Raw genomic sequence first — 12,832 nt, forward strand, 5'->3', positions numbered from 1 at the left:
CATACCCATCCCATGACCCGAACACATCCAGCACCATGTAGGGGCACAGGATGGTGTGTGTGTGTGTGTGTGTGTGTGTGTGTGTGTGTGTGTGTGTGTGTGTGTGTGTGTGTGTGTGTGTAGTATTTCTGTCTTGCATTAATTCCCATTTTGTATTTTTTTATTTACTGCGTTAACAGGGTGATGTGTCGACAGAAATGCCAACACAGTGTTATTTCGAGGGGGCCGATAGGCACGCGTAATCTCACGTTGGCTAATGAAAGGTCTGAAACAGGATACGTAATAAATGGTAACAAGAAAAGTACGTAGCTGCTATTATACTTAACTTTTAATTCTTGTTGTATACATCGTTCTTGATGAGACATTTCATACGATAACTATCAAACTATGTAAGGCTAATGGCGCCTTGCTAGGTCGTAGCCATTGACTTAGCTGAAGGCTATTCTAACTGTCTCTCGGCAAATAAGAGAAAGGCTTCGTCAGTGTAGTCGCTAGCAAAGTCGTCGTACAACTGGGGCGAGAGCTATCCCGTATCTCGAGACCTGCCTTGTGGAGGCGCTCGGTCTGCGATCACACAGTGGTGACACGCGGGTCCGACATGTACTAAATGGACCGCGGCCGATTTAAGCTACCACCTAGCAAGTGTGGTGTCTGGCGGTGACACCACACAGAGTGTATACACGGACAAGGGAAAAAAATTCCCTTATTTTTCTGGATTTCCTGGGTAAAAATACACTTTCTCCCAGGTGAAAACACATCTTTTCTGTGTGACTGACTACTTTTCCTCTTAACTGTAAAGCTCAACAATGCTTTATGGTTTTATACACCGCCACAGAACTTCCTGGACATTAGAAAACAAAACTCAAGTGGGAAAAAAAAAATGTTTTGGAAAGATCTTTAATGTACACCAATATGTACACTGCATATTTTTCATACTACAAAAGCATAAATTCGAATTCCACCAAACACTGCACGTTGCTTTCCGAAGCCTCGAAATTGAGATTGTGATGCGCTTTCGTAAGCCAGTCATGGCTCGTGTCACGTGATCTCGCCAGCCGATGAAAGAGGATATTCAAAGCGTAGGACACATGACGTAGTCAGCCAATAGCAATATCACTGTTAAGTAGCGTGAACACACAAATAGTAAAAGTTAATGGTTTAAATTAGTATACATAATGTTGCTAGGAGAAAAAAAGCTTTCACATATAATATGAATCTCTAAGATTAATAAGCTGCAAGAGAAGCTAAGCTTTCATGTATAATGTCGATCTTTTTTCTGCGTGTTACATTTAGGATAAATCACACAAATGTACCAGTAAAATTTTTAAGGATGACACAAATGGCTGATCATCTGGGCTCGAAATTCTTCTAAATGGTCATCCTCAAAGTATTGATTTTTAAATAAGAGTCAAACGTTCTGCGATTTAAGAAATTCATTGTACATTCTCGCACATAGTTCATCTTCTGTAAAAAGAAATTTACTTCGAAAGTAACGCTTTTCAAACAACCATTCACAATATTTTCCCGCACCTTGTTAGGAATAGGTCCGTTTCAGCAATTGCCAGAGAGCGCCGGGTAACAGGCGTCACCACGCTTGTGCAACTACGGTGGCAGAGGAAGCCCACATGTTCGCATTTGTAAAACACTGAAAGATCTTACATTATGTCATGAAATAAACAGGACATTAGAGGACACTCCAAGAGCATAAGCATTTTGTGAACCATACTAAAATGCATAATTCGGCTTAAAGTGTAGATTCGTATGTCCAAATTTGGATGTAAATTTTCTTGGAGTATCAGTGCCGTGTTATATAATGTTTGGTTTTTTATTATGGCATAATGACACACATGCTAGAAGATGAAAATGTGCACTTGAAATGCAGTGAACAGTTGAAATTAGCTAATTGTATGGAATTAAACACTTCATTTCAAATAAACTGACTGCCTCAGTGGAAAAGATTAATAAAAGTCTAATTACTTTAGCAATCCGACAAAAATAACTTCATTGTTCTGCAAGGCGATTAGTGCTCAACTGTCAGAAAGGCGGAAATGAAATAAAATAAAATCTGAAACTAACAATATACTTCAGCCTTCTGTCATTATTTGAATGTATTTTAATTCACTCGATAGCTCCCGGCCACAGAAATCCGTTTTGTTTTCATTTGACGTGACATGAATAAATGAAGAGTAAACAGCAAAATCACTAAACATAAACACGAGTCACATGGAGACTACCCACCTCCCCACTACACACTACAACTCAGACTGCTCTGTGCATCACGTCCGGATCTCCGATATTTCCGGACCGGGGCAATACGAGATAGTGCCCCCCCCCCCCCCCCCCCCCCTGCCCCCCATCCGCACCCCAAGCGTTTGAGGTAGGACGCCAAAAATTTGTTCATTTTGTAGTGCACATCTTTCTAAAGAGTCTGACACATAAAACATATGTGCTTGAGGAAATGTAAGATGTGTTATTTGGTCTTAGGTGTGCCAAAGTGCAGTCCCACGCCTCTTCACACATTACTGTTCAATTGCACATCACTGTATTTCGCTCTGTGGAATTCGGACGTGTAATATTTTGTAATGGATGCCATCAAACTATATTCAGGACAGGGAAAATTAAAATGTCTTGTGGTGCCTCTCCTGCCCCCAGTCGGCCAGTTTTACATCCTGCTCCTCTTAAAACAAACTCGCAATTAATACTGGATGGGGTTATTTGTAACCGGGAGAACAAGAACTCTTCAGAAAACTTTCATTCTCTATTGCCTATTAGCTAATAACTTGGTGTTTTGTGTGACATAAAATTAAATATAGGATACACACAACCAGTAAAGACAAGAGCCAAACAAGACAGTACACATTTCTTCAGTCCTTAAGTCCTAGCATTATTTTCTTTCTAATCTTGCTACAGCTTTGCGTGGCGTGCTTTCCTTTCTGGGAAAGAGTTTATTAACTCAAAGTTCGTCAAACATTTTGCTACGCGAAAAAACAAAATGTCATTATCTAATACTGAAAAAGCTGAAAATACAAACACTACCTGAGACTGGTGTGGTTTCTCGATCTGATTACGCGTATTTTGTCACTGTCTGTTAGATAAAATCAAATAGGCCTGCCTAATATTGCAGCAGTTTTAACACACACACACACACACACACACACACACACACTAAATAAACAACACTGTTTTGCCACAAATGGCCATTTTTATAACACGACGGAATATAATTCGTGAAGTACCAGTATGAAATGCCTATTAGGCATACTACAAGCGAAAAGCTTTATGTTAAGAAATAGTTTCACAGTTCACTTACACTCCAGCTTCTCAAACATGAGATCAAAAAGTAGCAGTACAAAATTTTTATATAAATTTGGAATCATCATATTCTTCCATAATTTGTTTGATGTCCCTGTTTCATCTTCTTTGTCGTTCTAATAAACAATCATGTCATCAGTAATTGTGTAACTATTCCTTCCAGTGTCAAAACTTATTCTCCAGTTAACTTCACTAACCCTACCACACTCACCAGTTTAGTTATCCCGCATTTATTCTCCAGTTGGGTGTTATTACATGTTCGTACAACATGTTTTCCAGGCTACTCCCAGAAAAGATCTTAAGCGGCTGCTAGCCAGGAAATGTACAATGGTCCTTACTAGTGTAGAAGTCTGGCCAAAAATTTTCTGTCAAACTTTCACTTTATTGGCTACAATGAGAAGATGATACGTAATCTTTCTTACTTGTTATTCCTGTTAGTTGTTTAATTTCGTTCTTACTTGTTGTTCCTGTTAGTTGTTTATTTTCATTCTGGTAATCTGAACCTATGATTTCACTAGTAATTATAACAACGCTGATCATTCCCAAATCCAGTCAAACACATAAACAGCGATTGGCATTCACCTGCTCAGCTCGTATAGCCCCGTCCCCTTTTGTCTGCAGGAAAGTTTATTTCTAGATGCGACAGGGATTCCCCTGACAGAGACATCACGTACACAATGGATGCATTCAAAAAATCAACTTATGATTCATTTGGAAATCAAACTGGAATGTGTTCAAGTATGTTCAAAAACCAACAGGGATGCGATTCAAAATTATATGAATAATCGATAGACCAACATGCGCTGGATGCTAGGCTCTTTGTGAAACAAGATTTTTTTCCCTCAAGAATATGAAATTTTATTTTTTAAGCTTACTGCAGTGCTGCGTGAACAGGGTGAACTCGGTACTTTGGAGGGTCTGAAGATGGGGAATGACATGCCCGAGTTGAGCAGCTAAGACCATATAGATCAGAAAAGTCATTTGAAAATGACGAGGTCAGGCAGAAGCTATTTGCATAACTAACAGTTTGTAAGTCTTCAGATTTCACCTGATTATAAGCCAGAAAAAAAGCTTTTTGTTAATATCATGGCCGCAAGGGTTTTTTGAATGCATTTCTTGAAAAAACAAGCACCAGTGTTATTGCTGCAAGTCGATGTAGTTTAAGGTCTCAATTTAACACTAAGCCCAGGTCAAGACTTAAGATATCGCCAACGGATGCAGAAACATTCTGGGAACAAGTAAAAATAACAAGTAATTGAGAAAAAATGTACAAAGTCAATGACAACTGAGACTGTTGGCACATAAACAACAGCAGGAAATAACTCACAGACATGAGTGTCATCAAGATCGTTTACGTAGGTGGTGGAATATATTTAGTGGGACACACCACTCCGAGGCAATTACGCACTCCTCCACACAGTTCGTGCTGGCAAATGGTGACTGAAGCGGAAATGGGACAAATATAATTCTCAGATACTGTCAGCATTTCTATTTCTACGTACACGTGGTGATATATATCTGGGGTTGACTAGTGCCTTCAGAATGAGGCATTCACGACAATTTATGAAGGTGTGTCGAGAAGAAGTACCCACTCGGGCGTTCGGTCAGTCGATCTGGAAGAAACTTCGTGTTCGCTCAGCGAGTGACCTCGAGCACTGGCGCTACCATTCATTTAAAGCGGTCTGTTTGAAAGCGTACAAAAATTAACGCACATTGGATTATTGTAATTTTTCAAGGCACAATCTAAAGATCAGAGAAGTAGGTCGGATAGTCACTGTGAGAAGTCCTGCGACCGCGTGCATTAAAAAGGTCGAATGCTAAAGAAAATACGGCGTCAGCTGCACACGTGACAGAGTAACACCACAGCCCGCAGCAGCTGACCTGCTTAAGCCGCCAGTGACAGTAACACAGGGATTCCCGGCACTCACCTGCAGCCGTGCCGACTGCTGCACCTGCACGAACGACCTGGCCAGCGCCTCCTGTTCAGCCCGCTGCCTCACCAGCAGCGCCTCCATCGCCGCGTCGAACCTCTTCCTCAGCTTCTCCCGCAGCTCCGACACCTTCGAACTCGACACCAGGTCCACGGTGTCGTCTTCGATGTCCGGCAGCTCGAGCTCTGAAGAAAAAAGTCTGTGTGTGAATTGGTAATGCAAACTGTGGCAAGAACGTTGATAACATATGTGATATGACAATACTGAAAAATAGGAAGTGTTTCTATAAATCAAATCTTCTTTCAGTTTAATGGAGAACATAAGGTTTCAAAGTTATTATTTAATGGAAAGGCCAAAAATTCTCACACATATTTTGAACTATAAAACATCTGTGGACTCAGAACATAATTTATTGGTTATGAATGGAAGATTAAAACTGAAGGGATTGTGGGGAAATAAATCCAATGGGTAGCTATGAGAGGTGATACATTGCAGTCAGCAGAGGTTGAAACAGGCTAAAAGACAAGACTGGATAAATTCTTAAATAATGCATGCGATATTTTATTTGACAGAGAAAAGGGGAAAAAATTAAAATGTAGCAAATGAAGCATGCAAAATCCCGTGTGTACGTCTAAAGTAGGAGACTGACAGAAAGTACAAAGCAGTTAGAGGAAAATTGCAGAGCTATAGAAGCATTAGGGGAAAGGTAGACTGTCTGTAAACACTTTTGCAGAAAAGAGAAGGAGCTGTATGAATATCAACAGCTCAGATGCAAGCCAGTACTAAGTAAAGAAGTGAAAGCTGAAAGGAAGGAAGGAAGGAAGGAAGGAAGGTAGGTAGGTAGCTATTGCAAAACTATTCCACTAAATGTGGAAGATATGTGAGACACAGGAAGTATCCTCAGACATTAAGAAGAATGTAAAAATTTCAGTCCCAAAGAAGAAAGGTGCTGACAAGTATGAATACTACCAAACCATCAGTTTAATAAATGACAGTTGCAATATAGTGACAAATTATTTACAGAGGAATGGAAAAAAAATGGTAGAGCTTGGGGAAGATCAGTTTTGGTTCCAGAGAAATGTAGGAACATTGAAGAGATTACGGACTCGATAACTTGTCTTAAGAGGTTAGTTTGAAGAAGGGCAAACCTACACTTCCCGTGTTTGTACATTTAGAATTTTGATTGTAGCACGGATAAAACACAGGGAGCGAAAGATTACTTACAGCTCGCACAGAAACAAAACTACAGATTTTAGTGTAGCATTATCATTCTGGTGAAGCAAAGTGCCACACAAGCATTTTCCGAAGAGAAGAATGATAATCGCCACTACAAAAAAGTTTATTTTCTTAATGATTTAGAATAACCTACTGTTCAGATGTGTGCTTTACTTGTGCATGTGTATCATGAAATGAATGGACACAACAGATCTGCAAACTGGGTCACAGATAAACATCGTACCACATTCGCGATACCTGCCGGTCGGGCAGTTTACTCCGTGTCGTCGGTTCCTGCTTCGGAGATAATGTGTGAACCACTGAGGAAGACTGGCCGTGACTCTGCCTGCAATGTCGTGGGGACAAGAGAAAATGTGTTATATACTTACCCGATTGGAATCTGTTAAATATGACAGATCATTTTGGGACTCTTAGTTCACATCACTGTATTTGCCATGTTCTGAATAATGAAGCAGTTTTGTAATGCAGGGTCACAGGAAACAAGAGTACAATATACGGAACACGCTTTATGAGAAGTGTCGTATTTATTTCAAGAACTGGATTTAGGATTTGTACTGTTACACTTACAGCAGGAACTGCAGCACTTCGAGGAACAAAAGTGGATCAGAAGGTATTGGCGAGTGTGCGGAATTAATAAGGTGAGCGAGATTGAATAATAGGAAGTCTCAGCTCCAGATCAGACTTCACTTTGCCACCCACTGTCACGGCAAAGAATTGGCGGAACGTGACGATTTACGACAGTCAGACAACAGGAAAAGGAAGCACCGGTCGAGAAGGGGTCGTAGGTTTTCCTCGAAGGTAATCTGTACACTAAGCAAGCAACAAAGAACACAAAGAAAAATGCAGACTGGCTATAGCAAGAAAAGCATTTCTGAAAAAGCAGTATTTGTTAATATCCGACAAATTTAAACAACGGAAACTCTACGTCGGAATGTCAGCAGCATAGAAAAGATATATTGCTACTAACTGTAAACATGATAGGCGAAGGTCCCGAGTTCAAGTTTCGGTCCGACACACAGTTTTAATCTGCCAGGAAGTTTCAGTTTCCAGCACGTCTATCCTATCACCTTCCAGCCTCTCCGTTTGCTGCCCCCTCCTACTTTCCAAACTACACAGAAGCTCTCCTGCGAGGATGGAGCGTGAGTTGTACTTGGGTAGCGCAGATGGCAGAGCACTTGCCCACGAAAGGCAAAGGTCCCGAGTTCGAGTCTCAGTCCGGCACAGAGTTTTGATCTGTCAGGAAGTTTCGTATCGGCGCACACTCCGCTGCAGAGTGAAAATCTCATTCCGGCGTGAAAACTGTCGGGTGGAGGGCGTGGGGACAGTACATTACTGAGCCCGAGCCCGGGATACTTACGGGCGTGGAGAATGTGCGGTACAGATAGCTCGCATCTGCACAGTTTCAACTCTGTCACAGTTCATCCCAGAGGACAGGTGGTCGTCAGTCGTACCAATATAGGAAACATTTGCAGCACATCTGGTGCGCGACATGGCCGCTTTCACAGGTAGCCCGGCCCCTGACGGGGTAGGATAAACCTGTGACACGACTGGAATAGGAAGTACTGCACGGCGGATTCGGCAGGCCTTTCCTCGAGACAGAAAAGCTCCCGTTCACGAGTCTAGCTCGTACAAAACTTGGCTCGCCCTTTTGTCACGGTATCCTGTGAACCGGGGATGAGGGGAAATAGGCAGATTCCATATTCCCACATTTCCGGACAGCATTAGACACGGTGCCACACTGCAGCCTCCTAACGAATGTCCAAACGAGTTCTCAGGTGTGCGTGGCTCCGAGATTTCGCAATTAATAGAGCCCACTGTGTTGTCCCAAACGGTAAGTGTTTGCCAGATACAAAATATTATTAGGAGTGCCCCGGGGAAGTGGGATAGGACTGCTCCTGTTTTCTACGTACATAATGATTTGGCAGATATGAATGAACAGCTATCTGCAGCTAACTGCTGATGATGCCGTGGTGTACGGGTAGTGTCACTGCCAAATGACTGTATGAGGGTACGAGATGACGTGCACGTATTTGGTGTGATGAGCTGCAGCTCGCTCTAAATGTACAAAAATGTAAGTTAATGCGTACGAGCAAGAAACATTCCTGTAACGTTTCGTTGCAGTATTAGTGATGAGCTGCTTTCACACTCTTGTCAGTTAAATACACAGGTGTGACATTGCAAAGTATTACGAAACGGAATGAGCACGCGAGGGTAATAGTAGGGACAATAAACGGTCGACATCGCCTTATTACGAAAATTCTGGGAAAGTGTGGTTCATCTGTAAAGGCGACCACATACACAACACTTGTAATATCTATTCTCAGGTACTGGTCCAGTCTCTGTGTTCTCCACCAGATCTGACAAAGAAGACATCGAAGCAATTCACAGGTGTGCTGCTATGTCCATTTGTTACCAATATGGCTTATCACCACGTGAATATTACAGAGATGCTTCGTGAACTCAAATGGGAATCCTCGGAAGGAAGGTGATATACATCTACGTCGTACTCCGCGAGCCACTTAATGGTGTGTGGCGGAGAGTACTTTCGGTAACACTATCCGATCCTTCCAATCCTATTCCACTCGCGAATAGTGTGTGGAAAGAATGATTGTCAGTCTCTGTATTGGCTCTAATTTCTCAAACTTTCTCCTCAGGGTCAATATGTGAGATGTATGTGGGGGAGAAATAATTTGCTGTCCGGCTCCTCCTGAAAAGTGCTGTGCTGAAATTTTAATAGTAAATCTCTCTTGTAACACCTGCAAGTGGAGTTTGTTTAGCATCTCCGCAATACTTCCTCTCCAACTAAATGATCCAGCAACGAAACGCGCCGCTTGTCGTCGGATCTTCTCTATCTCCTCTATCGGTCCTACCTGACAGGGAGAATCGGGCAAACGAGCGCCTTGTAAGCCACTTCTTTTGTGGACGAGTTACATTTCCTTAAGATTCTTCCGATGATTTCCTCAAGATTCTTCCGACGAATCTGAGTCTGGTGCCTGCCTCTCCCACTATCCATTTTATGCGGTCATTCCACTTAAGATCGCTCCGGATAGTTACGCCTAGATATTTTACGGCAGACACTGTCTCCAGCTGTTTGTCATCAATAGTGTAGTTGTACAGTAGTGGATTTCCTTTCCTGTGTATGCACTTCTGTGAAACACTCTTAAGAAAATGTGGAGAAATGGTATTTGCAGCTGACTGCAGAATGATTCTACTGCCACCCACATATATTACATGTAAAGACTGCAAAGACAAGACAAAATAAATTAGGGCATATGGAGGAATATAGATAGTTGTTTTGCCTCTCACAATTTGCAACTGAAACAGGAGAGGAAATGACTGTCATACCCCTCTGCCATGCACGATACGGCAGCTTGTGGAGTGTCGGTACACGTGTGTTACTTAGCTCTGCCCCACCAAAAAGAGAGAGAAAATACAATCTGCAATGAAGGCCTCTGTCAAAAATTACAAGCAAATGAACCACTACTTGTAGGCCTAAAAACGTCACATTCGGAATGGATCGAGTATGTAAAGATGACAAATCGAACAGTAACAGCAAGAAAGTGGCTCGAAAAGAACTCTAACACGAGAGAACTGTAGGCTGGCCCCAGAAATGGTGGAGCACTCAAATGGGGCAGGACGTGGAAGGAGGAGACACGGAATGGTGCCGGTTAAGAGAGAAGGAGGCAAAGGTTTAAAGCACTCCTGTAGTGCCCCTGCGAGGCTAGGGATGGGTAATGGATGATGATGATGATGATGATGATGATGATAAGGTGGTATCCGTAAGTTCCCAAAATGTATCAATTTAATTATTACATCTTATCTAGGCCTTATTCTGCTCCTTACCCTTAGAAGTACTCCTGGGAAAGGATACACTGACCACGATGTTTCTGTCAGTTTTGAAATGCACCCTGCAGTCCTTTCTTAGTTAGTACGTTTATTACCAACAACCATTCTGCCCGAAACTCCTCTACTGTATCGAGTCTCTGATCCTTCAACTCGACTTCCATCTCAAAGAAGAGGAAGAAGTCATTCAAAGCTAAGTCTAGTGAGTATGGTGTGTGGAGAACAAAAAATTTCCTGAATACTGTAGGCCACATAATGTCACATATTGTTACAGTTGAGTACACACTCATTGTACGGCACTTCTACAGGCATTTTCTCCTCCTGTCCTCCTCCAAACATCTTGGAATCAACAAAAGAAATTTTATTGAGCATACAATCAGGAGGGACAAACTCTTTACGTACAATTCCCATAATATATGAGAAAAAGATCAACGAAAGCTCAATGTTATTCTCTCTAACTTTTTGTCGGTCGAGGTGAAGTGGGACACCTCCACTGCGACAACTGTGCTCAGTTTCAGGTACGTGTCACAAATCCAACTTTTGAAATTAAAGTTTGGACAGTTTAGGAGCAGTCAAAGTTTGCTGGAGACCTCCACACGATGTCACTTATGAGCACATTGATGCAATTTGCTGGACTCCTCCTCGTGTCAATTCTTGTGATAAAATACGTTCGTATGTACTGTAACTTACTCCCAAATTGTTGCAGAGTCTCAGATGATCCGTTTCTGATGTTGCAAAATCAAATCCCTCTCTTTCTGGACATTTAACTGTCGGACTCCAGTTGACTGTGAACTGGAGCAAACATCAGCAGTCGACATATGACCATTGTTTTAAATACGTATAGCATCACAACTCCGTGTCTGACTTAACGCGTTGCCTCCACAAGCTCGCTCCAACTGTCTGTGTGTTTCTGCAGCAATTTTCCCAAGTTTACAACAAAACTTAATACAAAGTTATTGCTCTTTCAGGTTGGCCACTGCAAAGTGGCAAACTAGTCCAAATAAAACAATGGAAATACATTCGACGACAACGAAACAAACCACCTGTCCTACAGCCGTTTACCACACTGACCTGAGGAAGATGTATGTGGAGACCCTAGCAGTATTTCAGTATACAGGTAAACATTGTGACATTACATGAGTATGTACTATATAGTCGGATCTACTTTGCATCATGTGAGTGTAGGGGAGTCGAAACTAGTAGTGACCCAAGATGTCATATGAACTTGAGATTTTTTGATATGTGTCATTCATTTCTAAATTTTATTGGTTATTTACAGAGTAAAGAATTTAATACGGTACAACATTTAATAGGTAATGAGTTTTCATGAGATAGATATAAATATGTTTTGACATAGCAAATCACCTTGTTGCATTACTCGTTATCTGTTCTCTCTTTGTAAGAACAAAAAACTTCCGTGTTGCTCGAGTGCACGATCAAGTAGTCGTCGAGTGCGGATATGCTGTAGCTTACATGTATGGGCATTGACGACCCACAGTTGATTTAAAAATTATTTTAGCAAACCATGGCCCGACTTTGGTGCAAACAAATCGCGCGCGAATTCTCAAATATCGGCGCAGAGTTTAAGATATGCGGCTGGATATCGGGTGTTATCATAGCGTGTGTGATTCAGTAACATTAACCGCAATTTACAGACATTAGCTTGATAATAACTATCAAAGACTTAAACGAGTGGCATAGTAATCATCTTGATTACTAATGCAAGCGAGAAGCGATTTACTGTCGGGATACGACAAATATTAATCATTGTATAGTCAGCTTGTTGATACGTTGCTTAGCAACTCATAAACGGACAGTGATAGAATTATTGAAACTATCTTTTAAGTATTAACAACCACTACATACACATCAGAAACTGATTACTTTAACTGTGAGTGACTTCTGGATTGGACGAGTTTTTTTTAATTTTATTTCAGTAAATTGGTATAATAAATTTCTTTCGAGATTGAAACGTCATCAATGGTGTCGCGCTCATTCAGTTTAGTAGAACGATAGATAGTACTAACTACGCTACTTTTTATAGTTTTAAAAGAAATTAGAGCACATACCTGTTTTTCTTTTAAGAAATGTTCATAATTCAGTCACAGTCTTCTCAAACCAGAGGCACGAGTGATGCTCCCTCACAGCACTACGATATCGTCAACCACCACGCACGTGCCCCCTCATCACTACATTTCTGCATTGAAAACCCTGAGATATAGCCGCGATACGAAGAAGGAAGAAAGAAGAGGAAAGATCAGCGAAAGAAACGGAGCAAAGAGAGAAGGGAAGGTCACATTTGGCACCCAATGAGTCGGTCTGAGTGCTTTGCCGTGCAGGAGACATCTGGTCGCAACGTCTATCTTCGCACGGACCGACTGAGTAAGTATTCGCTATTGAAATGCGAGACTTGCAGGTATTTGTAGACTAGTGAACCAGAACTCGCTATAGTATTCTTTTGTGTGTGTCGTAACGAGGTCAGTAGCAGCAGTGCGTTGGGAGATTTAATT

At 41.6% G+C, this 12,832-nt stretch overlaps 1 protein-coding gene across 1 annotated transcript in view; it reads right to left on the minus strand.

Annotated features, from left to right (window-relative positions):
* LOC124719049 overlaps positions 1–12,832 on the minus strand; it is a 75,077-nt gene that overhangs the window by 36,010 nt on the left and 26,235 nt on the right. The window contains exon 4 of the mRNA XM_047244720.1: positions 5,241–5,428. Coding sequence (XP_047100676.1) covers positions 5,241–5,428 — 188 coding nt within the window. The remainder of the gene's footprint in view (positions 1–5,240; positions 5,429–12,832) is intronic.

Source organism: Schistocerca piceifrons, chromosome 10 (genome assembly GCF_021461385.2).
Source record: "Schistocerca piceifrons isolate TAMUIC-IGC-003096 chromosome 10, iqSchPice1.1, whole genome shotgun sequence".
Classification (NCBI taxonomy): Eukaryota; Metazoa; Arthropoda; class Insecta; order Orthoptera; family Acrididae; genus Schistocerca; species Schistocerca piceifrons.